A 19874-nucleotide genomic window follows, 5' to 3' on the forward strand; every position below is an offset into this window, starting at 1 on the left:
AAACGGCTCCATTTACGTCTGAAGAAGTGACTAGCACTTCTTTGACGCGGGCGTCTTTTTTACGCGCCGCCTTATGACAACGGCGCATAAAAAAAATGACCATCGGCACAGAACATCGTAAGACCCATTCAAATGAATGGGCAGAGGTTTGCAGACGCTTTTGAGCCGCATTTTTGGACGTAATTCTGGGCTAAAACGCCCGAATTACGTCCGTAAATAGGGTGTGTGAACCCAGCCTTAGTGACGCCCCTGGCTGCTAGTGCTGTATTGTTGGGTCACTTAGGAGACCCAGCGATGCAGCTGAAAGCTGCGGACCGTCGGCCATGAGACGTTTGCGGGGGGGGGGGGGGGGGGGGCCAGTAAGAACTTTTGCATCGGGCCGATGAGCCTTTAGCTACGCACCTGAATTAAAATATGATGTTCAGACAGGCCGCCATATTTATGAAGCACCTACCATATTCCACTTTTTACGATATACGGGTCAAGCAAAGTTGTCGAGGCTTCAGAGTTGTAGAGAGCACAACTTTTTTTTATTAAACAATCCATCCACTCTTCTACTTAGAAAAGAGTTGCAAATGGTCGGAAATTACGTTTTTAGGTGAAGCTAGATTCATAAACAGAAAACTCCCACAATAAAGATCTGATATAAAATTACGCTCAACTTTAAAGTGGTTTTCCACCTTCTGACAACTAATGACTTATCCACCGGATAGGTCATCAGTAAATCATTGATGCGGGTCCGACACCCGGCCTGCGGGCACTGGATCTTATTGCACATAATGCTATGTACGGAGCTGGAAGCAGTTGGTTTCGTACATAGAATAGTGGCTATGCTGCAGAACGGAGGCACCAGACCAGCTGGTCTGTGCGGGGTCCAAGTGTCAGACCCCCACAGATCATGTACTAATGACCTATCCGGTGGATAGGTCATCAGTTGTCAGAAGGTGGAAAATGCCTTTAACTTAATCAAAAATTTGGATATTTGTCAAAGCCTTTAAGTGAAGGGGGCAGACTAAGTTTTGCTCTGGGATCTTATGATTTCTGTGTATGCCCAAAATATAAAATGCTACCACTTGGTGTATACAACTTTAATGCAGACCTATATGTTATAGACTACGTGCCTGGGTGTGGTCTGGTCCTGCAATCACAAACTCGGCACTAAAATGATCAATCACTGGCCTGGTTCTGCAGCCTATTTGGCTTGCTGGACGCTGTGATTTAAATTTTTTTTTACCCCTGACTTCCAAGAGCCATAACTTTTTACGTTTTTCCATCAACATAGACATATAAGAGCCTGTTTTTTGTGGGACGAGATGTATGTTTTAACCCCCGAGTGAGCAGCCTATTTTAGTCCTTAATGAACGAGCAATTTTTTAAATTTTTCTGTCGTCGCATTCAAAGAGCTATAACTTTTTTTCTTTTTGCGTCGACATAGCTGTCGTTTTTTGCAGAACAAGTTGTATTTTTTGATAGAACCATTTTGGGGTGCATAGAATTTATTGAATAAATTTCTCCACACTTTTTTGCATCCTAAATGTACGACGTTTACCGTGTGGTATAAAAAATATAATAACTGTATTCGGCGGGTCGTTACAATTGTGATAATGCCAAATTTATATAATTTTCTTATGTTTTATTAGTTTTACACAGTAAAAACACTTTTTCTCAAAATTTTTTGTTTTTGTGTCGCCATATTTTAACCCCTTCCCTCCTTAGCCATTTTTCGGATTTTCACTTTTGTTTTTTCCTCCCCACCTTCTGAAAGCTATTTTTTTTTATTTTTCTGTCTATATAGCCATATGAGGGCTTGTATTTTGCGGGACAAGTTGTCGTTTTTCATGGGGTGAAATAGGAAAAAACATTGATTACGCCTTTTTTGGGGGGGGGTTTTTGTTTTTACGGCATCCATCAGGCGGTAAAAACTACATATTCACCTTATTCTACAGGTTGATACGATTACGGCGATACCAAATTTATATTTTTTATTTTATGTTTTACCACTTTAAAAAAAATAAAACGATTTGCTAAATTCAAAAAATATTTTGTGTCGCCATATTCTGAGAGCTGTAAGGCCCCATGGACACGAACGTGTTTTTGCGGCCGCAATTCCCCCGAAAATCCACGGGAGAATTGCGGCCCCATTCTTTTCTATGGGGCCATGCACACAACCGTAGTTTTTACGGTGCGTGCATGGCCCGGGAACCCGCACCGCAGAAAGAACGGGCATGTCCTATTACGGACATCTTCTGCGGTCCGGGCTCATTGAAAACAATGACGGCGGCCATGTGCATGTCGTACGATTTGCGGGCGGCCCGCGGCTGACAGTCCGCAGCCGCCCGACCCGAAAATCACGGCCGTGCACACAGCTACGGTCGTGTGCATGAGGCCTAACTTTTTCATTGTTCCATCAATTTAGCAATGTGAGGGCTTAGTAGGAGCTGTAGTTTTCACTGATACTACTTTGGGGTAAAGGTGACCAAAAATCAGGAATTTATGTGTTTTATATTAATTTTTTTATTACAGCATTCACCGAGCGGGTTAAACAAGGCTATATTGTGATAGTTCAGACTTTTACGGACGAGGCGATACCAGTTATGTTAACTTTTATTTTTTTTAACTTTGATTTAGGGAAAAAATTTGAAAAGGGAATTTTTTTGAACTTTTAATACTTTCTTTTTTTGGAACATAAAAAAAACCTTTATTTAATTGTTTTTTACTTTTTTTTATTAGTCACCCTAGGAGAATTGAAGGAGTAATCATTAGATCGCTTGCATGATATACTGCAATACTAATGTATTGCAGTATATCGTGATTCTGATATTCTCCTTTGAAGCCTTGCCGGAGACAGAGCTTCAAAGGAGTACAAAGATGGCAGACCTGGGGGGCCTTTTTTAGGCCCCCACGCTGCCATAACAACCGTGGTTAACGGCCGATCGTGCCACAGGGGGCAGGGCGCGATGGCTTGTTTCAGGGGCGACCCCCTGATTCTAACACTTCTAACACTTTAAATGCTGCGGTCGCAATTGACCACGGCATTTAAGGTGTTAAACTTGCGGAATCAAAGAGATCTTTGATTCCGCCTGTTGCAGTGAGGTGTCGGCTGTATATGGAGTTTGCAGTGAGGTGTCACCCGCTGTGTATGGAGCGAGCTCAGCTCGTGAGCTCGCTCCATACTTCCCCTTAACCCTTATCTCGTACAGTTACGTGACATTGCGTGAAGGGTTTAAGAGCCATACATTTTTTATCTTTCCACAAATGCAGCTATATGAGGGCTGTTTATATTGGTACCATTTTGGAGTACTTGCGACTTTCTGCTCACTTTTTATCACATTTTTTTAAGGCAGGATGAACAGAAAACAGCAATTCTGGCATTGTTTTTTTATTTTATTTTTTACGGCGTTCACCGTGCAGGTTAAATAACGTAATAGCTTTATAGATGGGGTCATTATGGATGCGGTGATACCAAATCTGTGTAACTTTTTTTTCATAATAAAGCAATTAGTAAGGGGAAAGTGTGGGTTTTTAATTCTTTTTACTTGGGATTTTTATTTATTTATTATTAACTTTATTGAACTTTTTCTTACTGTGCGATCATCTGATCGCTTTTATAATACACTGCAATACTTCTGTATTGCAGAGTATTATTGCCTGCCAGTGTAAAACTGACAGGCATCTGTTAGGCCATGCCAGAGGCATGGCCTAACAGATGCCTGTCAGTTTTACACTGCTACACTGTCAGGTTTACACCGCTATTCCCCTGACAGCCATTCACTAAAGGCAGACCTGGAGGCCTTTGTTAGGCCCCTGGCTGCCATAGAAATCATGGGCACCCAGCGATCGCATCGCGGTTGTGGTGGTGGGGTGAGAGAGGCAGCCCCCTCACTCTACAACCACCCAGATGGGCCAGTAGCTATTGACTGCCGCATCTGAGGGGAAAAACGGGTGGGTTTGATGCCGATTTCGGTCCCGCCCGATCGAGCGGGTCTTCTCCCTGCTTTCAGCTACCTCTGGTAGTAGAGAGCAGGGAGATTTAACTGCTCCCAGTGGCTCAGATTTATTCTTTTCTTTTTGATTGTTTTTTCTTTTTAAATAATTTTCAAATATGCAAAAAAAACTTGGATTACAGACATTTCAAAGAATCAAAAATGTATTTTACAATATTTTACAAGTAAACAAGGAAAATAAACATTTTGCAGCCTATTAACCCCTTAATGGCCAGCCTATTTTAAACCTTAATGACCAAGATATTTTTTGCGTTTTTCCATCGTCGCATTCCAAGAGCTATAACTTTTTTATTTTTGCATCGACATAGCTGTAAAAGGTCTTGTTTTTTGCGGGGCAAGTTGTATTTTTTAATAGCACCATTTTGGGGTACATATAATTTAGTTTTTAACATTTATTAACTTTTTTGGGGGGGTAATGGAAAAAAAACTAATTTCTCCACTCTTTTTTTGCGTCTTAGATTTACGCCATTTACTGTGTGGTATAAATAACTTTATCCAGTTGGTCATTACGATTGTGGCGTTACCAAATTTGTATAGATTTTGTATGTTTTACTACTTTTACACAGTAAAAACACTTTTTTTTCAACACTATTTGTTTTTGTGTCGCCATGTTTTAAGAGCCATAATTGCTTTATTTTTATGCCGATGCAGCTGTATGAGGGCTTGTTTTTTGCGGGACGACTTGTAGTTTTTATTGCTACCACTTTGGAGTACATGTGACTTTTTGATCACTTTTTATCACATTTTTTTGAAAGCAGGATGAATAGAAAACAGCAATTCTGGCATTGTTTTTTATTTAATTTCTTTACGAAGTTCACGTGCGGGTAAATTACATAATCGCTTTATACATCGGGTCGAAACGGATGCGACAATACCAAATTTGTGTCATTTTTTTGTTTTTTTATATTAAAGTATTTTATAAGGGAAAAAGTGAGTTTTTCATTTTTTTTTATTTGGGATTTTTATTTATTAATTATTAACTATATTAAGATTTTTGATAACCTTATTTTTAGTCCCACTAGGGGACTTCACTATGCAATCTTCTGATCGCTTTTATATATACCGATAAGATACCAACAGAAAGGACACAAACACACAGAGTAATGTTCAATGTAAAGCAACGTTGCTGAACTGTATGGAATCTACTGTGTTACGTCCTAGGTAGTAACCAAGATAAACTTGGTGCATCGATCAAACCCCGGACGAAGGCAGTTGCCGAAACGCGCGTTGGGTCCAGACATCTCTTTCACGCCTCCATCATGTCCACTGGTATGTCTCATATCTCCCTCTTGTTAGACAGCTGCATTTGAGGGTGTTTTTTTGTCTTGTCTCTGGCATTTTTGTGAGCCCATGTACATTGCACACTTGACACTCTAGTGCTGATCCTTCAGCATCTATATCATGGGCCACGGCCCTTGCTAGCCTTCCATGTTTATCCAGACAACCATTGCACCTATGCACTTATACGTAATTGGTGTCACATGCTTTGACATAGGTGTGCTAGATTGCATACATTTGTTGGATTCCATTGGATTTTTTCTTGTTGTAACCTACTTCGGCTCCATTAGACACAGGCTTGCATGAGCATATACATAATTCTCTCTTGCTGTTTCAACAACATGTATACTACTTACATACTCACGTAATATTTACATCCGGTGCGTGATCGATTTGATGTCTTTTTATTGAGTGACTCATTCCCTGTTCCAGTTTTAATTGTTTCATGTTTTTATGTTAATAAAATTTTGTATATTTCTCTATATATTTCATGTGCTTTAGTCGATCATATTTTCTTGGATTTATCTTGATCGCTTTTATAATACACTGCAATACTTCTGTATTGCAGTGTATTATTGCCTGTAAAACGGACAAGCACCTGCTAGGTCATGCCTCAGGCATGGCTTAGAAGGCATCCACTACAGGCAGACCTGGGGGCCTTTGTTAGGCCCCCGTCTGCCATAGAAGCCATTGGCACCCTGCAATTGCAATTGCAGGGTGCCGATGGGGGTGAGAGAGGGAGCACCCTCTGTCCAAAACCACTTGGATGTGGTGCACACTATTGAGCACCGCATCCAAGGAGTTAAACGGGTGAGATCGATGTTTTAATCAATCCAGCCCGTTAGTGCAGGTATCCGGCTGTCTTTAGACCGCCCGACACCCGCATTAGCCGGCACAGGACACCCATGCCAGGCTTATGTCAGAGCACCATGAAAAGGCGGCGCTCTGGCATAAGTACCCTTAACGGCCGCCGTAAAAAGTCGTATTGGCGGTCGTTAAGGGGTTAAGTTCTTACCTATCTTCACAGGTATATAGAAAAGGAATAAAAGGGTAAGCTAAGAGGATTAGCATAGGCTGTATGCAAAGCAAAGTGTTGAAATGTTATTAAGTAAAGTTAATTATGAAGAGCAAGAGGGGGGAGGACAGGGGTGGGAATAATGAGGAAGGAAGGAGGAAGAGGGGAGAGAGAGGGGTATTCAAGTATAATTAAAGCGGCAAGTTTATAGTACAGGGAAGTTATGGCATTGGCGTGTAATAGTCAGAGCACATCCGAGGACAAGGAAATCACTGGGAATCTGAAGCAAGTCAGATTGTACGGAAAGAAGTCCATGGTTCCCATAACACTGAGAAGCGAGTATGGGATCGGTTACGGCAGCTGCCTCTTCTAGGGTTGCACGATGCATCCATACTGATTCGATACCGTGCACCCTGAAACGGTTCAATACAGTTAATTCATGTATGCTGCACAGCTTAATATAGTAACACATGATTTGTTAGAGCAGGGCTGCGGCTGTGTAATACAGCCATTGCCCCGCCCCTCAGTCCTGACAGGTGTGTGCGCACGGTCAGCATGATGTGATGCGACCAGTGCTGCACTGATGATTGTCAGCACTGAAGACAGAACATGGCGGGAGCACTGCAAAATACCCCCATGTTCTCTGTGTTTAGTGCCTGCGCCGCAGCTCATTAGTGCAGCGCCGGCCGCATCACCTCATACTGACTGCATGTGTGCATTACACAATCGCAGCCCCGCTCTAACGGCGGAGATCAGAGAAACCTCTCATCTCTGCCACTACTCCCCTGAATGCTGCAATCAAAGCTGACCGCAGCATTCAAGGGGTAAATGAGAGGGGGGCTGCCCTTTGGATCGGGTTCCGAGGGACATACCATATATGGGCAGACAGCCCAGGGTCCATATATAAATATATGCCAGTACATTAAAATTTAAAAATACACACATTTTTTACAATAAACATTAAAATAAGTCTCAATACAGAAAATATACACATATTCGGTATCGTTGCGACCGTAATAACAAATTTAGTGTCATTTATGATGCTTACGCTGTTATAAAATAAAATAAAAACCGCTTTCTTTCACTTATTAATGTGAGTCACAAGGTATTATGAATTTTGAACCTCCATGTGCCTCACATTAATAGTAATTAACCCCATCATGTACCTCACACATTAACTCAATGTTGTCCATTATGACTGAGGAACATGATGTAGTTAATTACTATTAATGTGAGGCACATGGAGGTTCACAATTCATCACAACACGAGCCTCACATCAGAAAATGGAAGAACTTTTTTTTTTTTATTATTGTTGTCAAAGTATCGTTTTTGTATTTGCGTATCGCAGTACTACACGAAGTATCGGTATCGAAGTCTAAATTCTAGTATCGTGACAACCCTAGTCTCTTCTATATACCGTATTTTTCAGACTATAAGACGCAGTTTGTAGCAAGTATAAATCTTGCTAAAATATACCTGCGTCTTATAGTCGGCAGTCAAGGGACCTGGCAGTGCTGGGCCCCCTGACCGCTTCTTACTTAATCCTTTCCAGACCCATGATGTGCCCGCTCCATACACTGCAGGCGTCAGCTGTGTTTTACAGCTGACAAGCTGCTCTAATGACCAGGAACAGTGATGGAGCTGTTCCTGGCCGTTTAACTAGTTAAATGCCGTGGTCAATAGCGACCGCGGCATTTATAAGGGTCTTCCCATGAAGGACATTTATGAGATATCCACAGGATATGTCATAAATGTTAGATAGATTCGGGTCCCATCTCTGGGACACGCACCTATCTCTAGAAGGGGGCCCCCTAAACCCCGTTCTAGCTTACTCGGCTCCGCTGTCTCCCGGCCACTTCCTGGTTAGGTGGTCGGGAATTACGGAAACAGTCGAATGTTCCCTGAGCAACGCTGTTTCCGTAACTCCCATAGAAATGAATGAGAGTTACGGAAACAGCGTAGCTCAGTGAGTTACGCTGTTTCTGTAACTCATCTATGTATTGCAGTGTATTGTACCAGGGATGTAATGATCGCTGGTTCAAGTCCCCTAGGGGAATTAATAAAAAGTGTAAAAAAAAAAAAAAGTTAGATACATTTCAGGAGTATACATTTTTTTTTAAAAGTAAAAAAAAAAACAAAAAAAAAAACCTTTTCCCATTTTTCCCCATGCACAATGTAAAAAATAGAAAAAAATTAAAAAAATTGGTGTCACTGACGCGGACTGTTACAATAAAGTCCGAACTATTACAATATAGCATTATTTGACTCGCACGGTGAACGGCAAAAAAACAAAAATATTAAAACCCCAGAATCTTTGTTCTCGGTCACCATAGAGCTAAAAAGAATTAAATAAAAAGTGATAAAAAAATCGTATGTACCAAAAAATTGTGCTAATAAAAACTACAGCTTGTCCTGCAAAAAATAAGCCCTCACACTGCTCAAACAATGAAAAAAACCATAAAAGTTATGGCTCTCAGAATGTGGTGAAACAGAACAAATTATTTTTTTTAACCAATACTTTTTTCTTTGTAATAGTAGTAAAATATGTTTTTTTTTTTACTATTTTCTGTGGTCTAAAACCTGGGTGCGTCTTATAGTCCGACAAATACGGTAATAGATTTGGTCTACTTTAATGACCCATTCCGTTAATGTAGGCAAATGTGTCGATCTCCAGTTTGGGGGGATTAAAGGTTTGGCTCCGGATAGAGGATGTTGGATCAGTTTATTGGAGCGTTTACAGAGATTCGGAATAGGAATATTCAAAAATATAGTGATTGGTAAAATTTGGTCTATTATGTTGCATATAGATTTGATGAGGTCTAGAACAGATTCCCAGAAATTTCTTATCTCGGGGCAGGAGCCCAGATCACTCAAGCATCTCCAGAAAGTGCCTGGAATAGATGGATACCAGAGGCGTGTTTTGTCTGGTGTGGTGTACCATCTGGATATGATTTTGTAAGAGTTTTCCTGTATTCTAATACATTGGGATGGACCATGTGAGTTTCTGTAGAGCGTATCAATTTAAGGTGTAGAGAGAGTCAGAGAAAGGTCCTTCCCCCATAGTTATACATAGGATTTTTTCAACGGTACGACACCAGTCAGCAATATTTGATATACCTGGGACAGAATTTTCTTTGGGCATTTGGTTTGTCCAAAAATAGACTCAAAGGCAGTCAAAGATCGATCCAGGGATCCACCTTTAAGGTATGGAGAAACCACCTTTTTCAGGGACAGGTAATGTAGTTTCGGGAGATTATGGTTGTCTGTCCATTCTTGAAATGTCAAAAATGCACCATCTATCAAAAGTGAGTCTAAAGAGTCGTGAAGCCTAGTGGAGGGATTGCCAGATTGCCCACCTGTTCCTTCTAGATATAGGTTAATCTAGTCAGATATCAAGGTTAATGGAGAAGGGGACGGGATTCATTTATTCCTACTTAAAGAAAAGACCTTCATTAAAGTTTTCGTGAGATCATTCTTAACCGTGAGCTCAGAAACAGTTTTGGGCGAGTAACATAGCTCTAAGGGCTTATTCAGACGAACGGGAGATACGTCCGTGCAACGCGCGTGATTTTCACGCGCGTCGCAAGGACCTATATTAGTCTATGGGACCGTGCAGACATGTGCGTGATTTTTATGCAGCATTGGTCCGCTGCATAAGGGCTTATTCAGACGAACGGGATATACGTCCGTGCAACGCGCGTGATTTTCACGCGTGTTGCACGGGCCTATATTAGTCTATGGGGCCGTGCAGACATGTGCGGGATTTTTACGCAGCGTTAGTCCGCTGCGTAAAAGTCACGACATGTCCGTTCTTTGAGCGTTTTTCGCTCATCACGCAAACACTGAAGTCAATGGGTGCGTGAATACAACGCATGCCACACGGAAGCACTTCCGTGCGACCAGCGTGATTCGTGCAACAGCTGTGAAAAGGATGAATGAAAGCAGAAAAGCACCACGTGCTTTTCTGTTTACAAACATCCAAATGGAGCGTCATAATGATGCCGGCTGCGCGAAAAGCATGCAGCCGCGCATCATATGCGGATGCCACACGGAGCTGTTAAGTGCCTTTTGCACAGGCAAAACGCCACGTTTTTTGCGTGCGCAAAAAGCACACGCTCGTGTGAATCCAGCCTAAGAGGAACAGGGATTCCTCGACTGATCGGCTCAGATTTATTCTGTAAAAAGGCACATGCATCAGAATAAAGCCCGCTAGTGGCCGCTGTGAAAAGTCATATTGGCGGTCACTAACGTAATAATGGCACTGTTTTGCCATACATACTGAACAATGGATTTAAAAAAAATAAAATGGGAAAAAAAAGTGTTTTTTTTGTTTGTTGAGTTTTGCTTTTACGGTGTTCACCATGCAGTATAAATGACACGTTCATTTTATTCTACAGGTCAATTTCATTATGGTGATACAAAATGTATACAGTTTTTTTCTGTTGCATAATAAATACAAAATTTAAAAAAAATCGTGTTCTGAGAGCTGTATTTTTTTTTTTCATCGACTGAGCTGTATGTAGTGCAGTATGTTATAACTGACAGTTTTACACTGACTGGAAAACTTTTATCCCCTGACAGAGGCAGGACCTAATAGGCTTTCATAGATGGCAGACCTGTAGGCCATTGTTAGGCCTCCAATGGCAATAGTAACCCATCGGCACCTTGTAATCCTGTCACTGTCACGGGGGGGGGGGGGGTGATGGAGTACAGAAGGTGGCCTCTCCCTCTGTCAACCACTTAAATGCTACTGTTGCTAAACCAGCCGTTGCAGCAGGGCATCAGCTATATTTTACAGCTGACACCAGCTGCTGATGGCTCAGCTTTAGGCGTAAATATACATCATAGGGTGGTAAGACGTCAGAATATACGTCATGGCAGTATGGTATATTCAATCCACCTGTAGGATCAAAAATCGGTTTCTATTCATGATGTTATTTTACATAAGAGAATTGTTATGAATTGTTATAAGAAATGCAAGTAGAAAGAAAAAAGCCGCACTTCCCCGGTCTGACGTAGAAAATTCTTTAATGCTTGTAAAAAAGGTGTGGGGTGGAGACGAAGATAGTGTCAGGCAACAGCCGTTTTGCATACAACGCTTTCTCAAGCCCTTGAGAGGGCTTGAGAAAGTGTTTGTACGCGGAACGACTGTTGTCTGACACCGTCTTCTTCTTCCCTCTACACCTTTTTTACAAGCATTAAAGAATTTTCTACGTCAGACTGGGGAAGTGCGGCTTTTTTTCCTCTACTTGCAATGTGCTACATGTGTAATTACCTACGAAGTCTAGCACCTCCCTACACTTATACTGAGGTCCTTGTTGCGCCTCCATTGGCAGTGCACTGCCGAATGTTCAGAGGACTACTGGTCACAGCAGTGCCGACTGATTTTCTTGTACTTGAGTTATTAAAAGAAACATATAGTATCGTTTATGCTTTATATGATGGTAACCACTGAGGTCATTACTATCAAAGTGCAGGTAAATCTTTTCAAAAGGACAAAGGAGAAGAGGGAATCGTCTACTTATTTGCCATTACCTGCTGAAATTTGCCTCCAATGTCCTTCAGTTCCATCTCTGTCTTCAAATTGGAATCTTTGACCTTCTGAAGTTCTACTACCTTTGCCTGCATTACTTCATCCTGTCGAGTTACTTGTAGTAAGGGCTTCACCTACAGAAAGGAATATCTGTAGTATCACATTATGAATTAAATACTTGCATATTAATTATTGCAAAATCTTAACAGATGGACAATGGAGCCCAACTGGCAAACTGCCGGCAGCATGTGGCCCATGCACCAGAAAAGGGCACCCTAATAGTATATAGCTTCCATCCCTGGATTAGTGATCATGCTGGAGCACTCTGTCCATCCATATCATGTTCTGTTCTAACCACAGCCAGGCAGGAAAGAGAAGGAAACTGTAGCAGATCAGTATCTGTACCCTAACCCAGTCCCTACCTTTTGTACGTGTGTGTGTGTGTGTGTGTGTGTGTGTGTGTGTGTGTGTGTGTCTTTTGTGTATGTGTGGGTACATATGTATATGTGATGCTACAAACACTAAAGCCTTTAAAAGGGACATTTTACAAATGCCTTATGAAACGGTGTTCAGTGGTTTATATTTGAAAAAACAATGACATGGCCTCCCAAAAAAAGAACAAGTGAAATATACATAGTGATAATAGCAAACCTTGGTAAATAGTCGCCACCACTGCCAGTGTCTCAATTTAAGGTACGCAGCACAGTTTCTCTGAACCACCTTCAAGGCACTCATTTGTTGCTGTCTTTTTGAAAAAGCTCTGAAATAAAATAAGATATTCCAGGAGTTTAAAAAACATTTATACTATATTCAATAAAAGAGAAAACATCAACAATAAGGTCCAACTTAGGTTACAAGAACCAGTAAAATGAATGCTTTTTCTTAGTACTTTTTTCTTATGACTTAATGGCCTACAAAATTAAAGCATTTAACATTGCTGACATATGTTTTCTGTGTCCCATGTACTAATGTGTTACTACAACTTACTTTCTGGCCAGGTATCCTCTGCAAGCTGCTTGGAAGAGAACAATTATATCTGTGATTTTCAGATCTCGCTCTTCTTCCAGGTGAGCTAACACTCCAGCTCGGAAGAAGATTTTACTTTGTCCTATGCGGTATAGATTGGGGTCTAGTTCTAAAGCCTTGATCTGCAAAATGAGAATGAATAAACATGTCTTATTCATAAAAACTACACAGAAAGAAGAGGAAAGACAAATGCTACTAGAGTCGCACATCCAAAACAATTTTAATTACTTTATTATAATATGAATAAAAAAAAGTACAATGAGCACAGAAGTACTTAGAAGGGAAAACATCTAAGAACAATTGAAATCGAGAAAGAGAGAACACATGTCCCTGACCTAAATGTGTGCCAAGGGGACCTCCACTATTGCCCCATAAGATTTAAACAGGAACGTTTCACTAAAAGAAGGGACACCCGGAAAGAATATGCATTTAAATGACTGATAATGCAATGTCAAAATGATTCATAAAAACGTCTTCAAAAAGTTCTAGAGGATTTAATCACAATTATTTAATCAATAAAGTCAAGCATAAAATTAGTATTTCCCATCGGCAAATGTTATGTAGAAAATGCCACCAGATATTATATAAACTCAATTAGACCAACACCTTCTGCACTTTGTTTTAAAACCCATATTATGAGGTTATTTTGTTGGTCTATAAGTAAAAAATATAATACAGAAAATTCTTACCATTATTGCACATGCTTGTTTGCCGTCCATGAATCCTTTGGGGATAGCGTTTGGTGTCAGGATCTCATATCTGAAGCAAAATTTATTTTCTTTTAATTTAAACATACTTAAAAATGTGAACTTTCCACAAGTAATAAAAATCTACAGTATGCTTTCATTACCAGTAATGGCACTTATATACAGCTTAAAGAAGACCTCCAGTGGAAACACAACCTTCCATGTCTGCATTCCCCACCTCGCTGTATACCACACTCCTGTTGTAATGAAGGGGTCGGGAGACAGACAGGTGAGCCCTAATCTACCCGCCACTCAGTCCCTGCCTACTTGCAACGGCCCGTCCTAGGCGACGGCGTACAACTGGGCGACGGTCCCTACGCTCAATAAGTGCACGACAGACAAACAGACAAGGGTACACAGAAGCTAAGGGAAATGGGACAGTTGCCCACGGCAACACAGTGAGCAACAAGAGTAGTGAACGAGCCGAGTCAAACCAGGAGTGCACGAGGTACAAATCGCAGAGCAGGAGCGTAGTCAGTAAAGCCAGGGTCAAAAATGAAGCAAGGTCAATAATCATAGCAGGAGCAGCAGAGCCAGGAAACAGAAAAGAATCACAGGCAAAGGAGCTAGCTCTATCTGGCCGTGCTGTGATAGGCTCTCCCACTCCTCAGCCTCCCAGCCTGACTGGTAGAAGATCGTGTCACTCTCTCAGACTTAGGAGCAGGTGAAGACTGATTACCCACAGGCGTCGACACAGAAGCTGTGTCTGGCAGATCCTTTACACCTGTACTTACTATTTGAGCTGCTGCCTTGCCTGTGCTTTAATCCCTTCAAGAGTGAGCCTGTTTTGGCTTTGAGGACGAAGCCGATTTTTTCAAATCTGATATGCGTTACCTTATGTAGTAATAACTTGGGATTGCTTTTACCTATCCAAGTAATTCTGAGATTGTTTTCTCATGACATATTGTACTTTGTGCTAGTAAAAAACATTTTGTTGATAAATTCAATATTTATGTGTGAAAACCACCAAAATTTTGAGAAAATTTGCAAAGATTTGCATTTTTCTAAAATTAAATGTATCTGCTTTTAAGACAGACAGTAATACCACACAAAATAGTTACTATTTCATATATCCCATATGCGTACGTTATGTTTGCATCATTTTTTGAACATTCTGTAATTTTTCTACGACGTTACAAGGCTTAGAACTTTAGCAGCAATTTCTCATATTTTCAAGAAAATTTCAAAAAGCCATTTTTTTCAGGGACCAGTTCCGTTCTGAAGTGGCTTTCAGGGCCTTATATAACAGAAAGTCCCCATAAATCACCCAATTTTGAAAACTGCACCCCTCAAAGTATCCAAAACAGCATTCAGAAAGTGTTTTAACCCCATAGGAGTTTCTCAGGAATTAAAGCAAAGTAAAGGTGAAATTTACATTTCATTTTTTTTTTTGCCGAAATTCATTTGTAATACAGGTTTTTCTGTAACACAGAAAGTTTTACACGAGAAATGCAACTCAATATTTATTGCCCAGATTGTGCAGTTTTTAGAAATATCCCACATGCGGCCATAGCGTCCTAATGGACTGAAGCACAGGCCTCAGAAGCAAAGGAGCACCTAGTGGATTTTGGGGCCTCCTTTTTTTTTAATATATATTAAGCACCATGTCAGGTTTGAAGAGGTCTTGTGATGCCAAAACAGTAAAAAGAAAAAAAAAACAAAAGTAGCCCATTTTGGAAACTACACCCCTCAATTAATTTATCTAAGTTTTAAATGCCATGTCGCATTTGCAATGCACTGGAGGGACCAAAACCGTGGAAACCACACAAAATTGACCCCATTTTGGAAACTACACCCCTCAAGGAATTTATCTAGGGGTATAGTTAGCATTTTGACCACACAGTTTTTTTTTTGCTAAATGTATTTGAATTAGTCTGTGAAGATGAAAATCTACTTTTTTCTGAAAAAACTAAGAAATGTTTAATTTTTACAAGGAATAAAAGGAGAAAAAACACCACAGCATTTGTAAAGCAATTTCTCCCGATTACAGAAATACCCCATATGTGGTAATAAACTGCTGTTTGTACCCACAGCAGGGCTTAGAAGGGAAGGAGTGCTATTTGGCTTTTGGAGCTCAAATTTAGCCCAAATGGTTTTCAGGTGTCATGTCGCATTTGAAAAGCCCCTGAGGGACCAAAACAGGGGAAAGCCCCCAAAAGTGACCCCATTTCGGAAACTACACCACTTAATGGATCTATCTAGGGGTATAGTGAGCATTTTGACCCCACAGGTCTTTTGCAGAATTTATTAGAATTAGGCCGGATTCACACGAGCGTGTTCAGTCCGTGATATACGGTCCGCAGGTCGGCCGCATTTCCCGGACTGAGCACACTGCAGGGAGCTGGGCTCTTAGCATCATCGTTATCTATGACGCTAGGAGTCCCTGCCTCTCCGCGGAACTACTGTCCCCTACTGAAAACATGTTTTCAGTACGTGACAGTTTTCCCGCAGCGAGGCAGTGACTTCTAGCGTCATACATAACTATGACGATAAGAGCCCAGCTCCCTGCAGTGTGTTCAGTCCGGGAAATGCGGCCGACCTGCGGACCGTATATCATGGACGGAACACACTCGTGTGAATCCGGCCTTACGCCGTGAAAATGAATATCAACATTATTTCCACTAAAATGTTGAATTTTTTCATTTTCACAAAGAATAAAGGAGGAAAAAGCACCCCAACATTTGTAAAGGAATTTCTCCCGAGTGCGGCTAAAACCCACATGTGGTCTTAAATATTTTTTTTAATTAGAAATTAATTAACCCTTTCTGGACTGATCCATTTTTTGCTTTTTTATTTTCGTTTTTCACTCCCTGAGTTATTTTTCCGACAATAGAGTCGTGTGAGGGCTTATTTTTTGAGGGAGGAGTTGTATTTTCTATGGACTCCATTTAAAGTGCCATATAATGTACTGGGAAACTAAAATAAAGTTCTTTGCAGACTGAAACTGGAAACAACTGCGATTCTTCCATTGTTTTTTTGGTTTGTTTTTACTGCTTTCACCGTACAGTAAAAACGACAACGTAAATTTTTTCTGCCACTCAATACAATTACGGTGATACTAAATTGATATATTTTTTTAATATTTTACTACTTTAACCCCTTCAGGACCCAGCCTGTTTTGGCCTTCAGGACCCAGACGATTTTTTCAAATCTGACATGTGTTACTTTATGTGGTTATAACGTTATAAGAGATTCTGAGATTGTTTTCTCGTGACATATTGTACTTTATGTTAGTGAAATTTTTTTTATTTATTTCTGAAAAACACCACAATTTAGAAAAGATTTGCAAAAATTAGCATTTTTCAAAATGTAAACGTATCTGATTGTAAAACAGATAGTAATACCACACAAAATAGTTACTAGTTAACATTTCCCATATGTCTACTTTATGTTTGCACCGTTTTTTGAACATCCTTTTATTTTTCTAGGACGTTACAAGGCTTAGAACTTTAGCAGCAATTTCTCATATTTTCAAGAAAATTTCAAAAGGCCATTTTTTCAGGGACCAGTTCAGTTCGGAGGTGGCTTTGAGGGCCTTATATATTAGAAAATCCCCAGAAATCACCCCATTTTGAAAACTGCACCCCTCAAGGTATTCGAATCAGCATTCACAAAGTGTTTTAACCCTTTAGGCGTTTCACAGGAATGAAAGCAAAGTAGAGGTGAAATTTACAAATTTAATTTTTTTTGCCGAAATTCATTTCTAATTAAAAAAAAATTGTAACACAGAAGGTTTTACCAGAGAAATGCAACTCAATATTTATTCCCCGGATTCTGCAGTTTTTAGAAATATCCAACATGTGGCCCTAGTGCGATAATGGACTGAAGCACTGGCCTCAGAATCAAAGGAGCACCCAGTGGATTTTGGGCCTTTTTTTTAGAATATATTTTAGGCACCTTGTCAGGTTTGAAGAGGTCATGTGGTGCCAAAACAGTGGAAACACCCCAAAAGTGACCCCATTTTGGAAACTACACCGCTCAAGGAATTTATCTAGGGGTACAGTTAGCATTTTGACCACACAGGTTTTTCGCTAAATTTATTAGAATTAGTCTGTAAATATGAAAATCTACTTTTTTTCTGAAAAAACATAGAAATTTTTAATATTTACAAGAAATAATAAAGAAAATGAACCTCAACATATGTAAAGCAATGTCTCCCGATTACGGCAATATCCCATATGTGGTAATAAACTGCTGATTGGACCCACTGCAAGGCTCAGAAGGGAAGAAGCACCATTTGGATTTTGGAGCACAGATTTTGCTGGATTGGTTTTCGGTGCCATGTCGCGTTTGCAAAGCCCTGGAGAGACCAAAACAGGGGAAACCCTCCAAAAGTGACCCCATTTTGGAAACTACACCGCTCAAGGAATTTATCTAGGGGTACAGTTAGCATTTTGACCACACAGGTTTTTCGCTAAATTTATTAGAATTAGTCTGTAAATATGAAAATCTACTTTTTTTCTGAAAAAACATAGAAATTTTTAATATTTACAAGAAATAATAAAGAAAATGAACCTCAACATATGTAAAGCAATGTCTCCTGATTACAGCAATACCCCATATGTGGTAATAAACTGCTGATTGGACCCACAGCAGGGCTCAGAAGGGAAGGAGGCCATTTGGATTTTGGAGCACAGATTTTGCTGGATTGGTTTTCGGTGCCGTGTCACGTTTGCAACGCCCTGGAGAGACCGAAACAGGGGAAACCCCCAAAAGTGACCCCATTTTGGAAACTACACCTCTCAAGGAATTTATCTAGGGGTATAGTTAGCATTTTGACCACACAGGTTTTTTGCAGAATTTAGTGGAATTAGGCAGTGAAAATGAAAATCAACTTTTTTTCTGAAAAAGCATAGAAATGTTCAATTTTTACAAGGAATAAAGAAAAAAAAGAACCACAACATTTGTAAAGCATTTTCTCCTGATTACGGCAATACCCCATATGTGGTAATAAACTGCTGATTGGACCCATGGCAGCGCTCAGAATGGAAGTAGCGCCATTTGGATTTCGGCCTTTTACGGACGTAGCGATACCAATTTTTTTACATGACTTTAGAAGAAAAATGGGAAAAGGTTTTTTTTTTAAGTTTAAACTTTTTTCTTTCTCACTACTAATAACTTTAATTTTTCTACACATTTTATTAGTCCCCTTAGGGGACTTGTACCAGCGATCATTGGATTGCGGGTACAATATGCCTCAATACTAATGTATTGCAGTATATTGTTATTTTTACAGACTCCTGTAACAGAGCGATCGCTGTACCTGTCCGTTAGTCCCGGGTGTCAGCTGTAATACACAGCCGACACCCGCAGCGTATGGATCGGGCTCAGCACGTGAACCCGCTCCATACATCAACCCCCGCACCATGACGTGCTATTAAGGCCTCATTTACACGAGCGTAATATACGCGCGTGCGACGCGCGTGCTTTTCACGCGTGTCGTACGCACCTATATTACTCTATGGACAATGCGTGAATTTTGTGCAGCGCGAGTGCGTTGCGTAAAACTCACGACATGTTCTATAATCGTGCGTTTTTCGCGCATCACGCACCCATTGAAGTCAATGGGTGTGTGAAAACCACGCATGCCGCACGGAAGCACTTCCGTGCGAACTGCGTGATTCGCTCAAGAGCTGTCAAACTGAATGTAAACTGTTTACAAACATCCAAACGGAGTGTCAGAATTTAGAGATGAGCGAACCGAACTTCACCGGGTTCGGCCGAACTAGTTTTGACCGAACCCGGCAAAAAAAATTCCGGTACGCGACGTCAGGAGACAGTCACTGTCCATGGTACTGAAAGAATTAAACTGTTTCAGCACCCTGGACAGTGACTTCCGATTACAATATACATGAACGTGTAAAAAAAAAAAAGAAGTTCTGACTTACCGATGACAATTCAGTCCAAGTGACAGCTGCAGCCAATCACAGGCCAAGCACAGGCTGCAGCCAATCACAGGCCAAGCACAGGCTGCAGCCAATCACAGGCTGCAGCGGTCACATGGACTGCTGCGTCATCCAGGGAGGTGGGGCCGGATGTCAAGAGAGGGACGCGTCACCAAGGCAACGGCCGGGAGACCGGACTGGAGGAAGCAGGAAGTTCTTGGTAAGTATGAACGTCTTTTTTTTATTCACAGGTTGCTGTATATTGTGATCGGAATTCACTGTCGAGGGTGCTGAAAGAGTTACTGCCGATCAGTTAACTCTTTCAGCACCCTGTACAGTGACTGACGTCGACTAGCCTCATCTCTATGATGGTGGCTGCGCGAAAA

General features: G+C 40.8%; 1 protein-coding gene across 5 annotated transcripts in view; it reads right to left on the reverse strand.

Annotated features, from left to right (window-relative positions):
* The window catches only part of LOC142662116 (myosin-10-like), a 428074-nt gene that overhangs the window by 105894 nt on the left and 302306 nt on the right, over positions 1-19874 (reverse strand). For all 5 annotated transcript variants that reach the window (XM_075840065.1, XM_075840064.1, XM_075840061.1 and 2 more), the window contains 4 exons: positions 13547-13616; positions 12819-12979; positions 12483-12591; positions 11834-11965 (listed from right to left, as the gene is read on the reverse strand). In XM_075840065.1, the coding sequence (XP_075696180.1) occupies positions 11834-11965; positions 12483-12591; positions 12819-12979; positions 13547-13616 (472 nt within the window). The remainder of the gene's footprint in view (positions 1-11833; positions 11966-12482; positions 12592-12818; positions 12980-13546; positions 13617-19874) is intronic.

The sequence above is a fragment of the Rhinoderma darwinii genome, chromosome 10 (assembly GCF_050947455.1).
Source record: "Rhinoderma darwinii isolate aRhiDar2 chromosome 10, aRhiDar2.hap1, whole genome shotgun sequence".
NCBI classification, from domain to species: domain Eukaryota; kingdom Metazoa; phylum Chordata; class Amphibia; order Anura; family Rhinodermatidae; genus Rhinoderma; species Rhinoderma darwinii.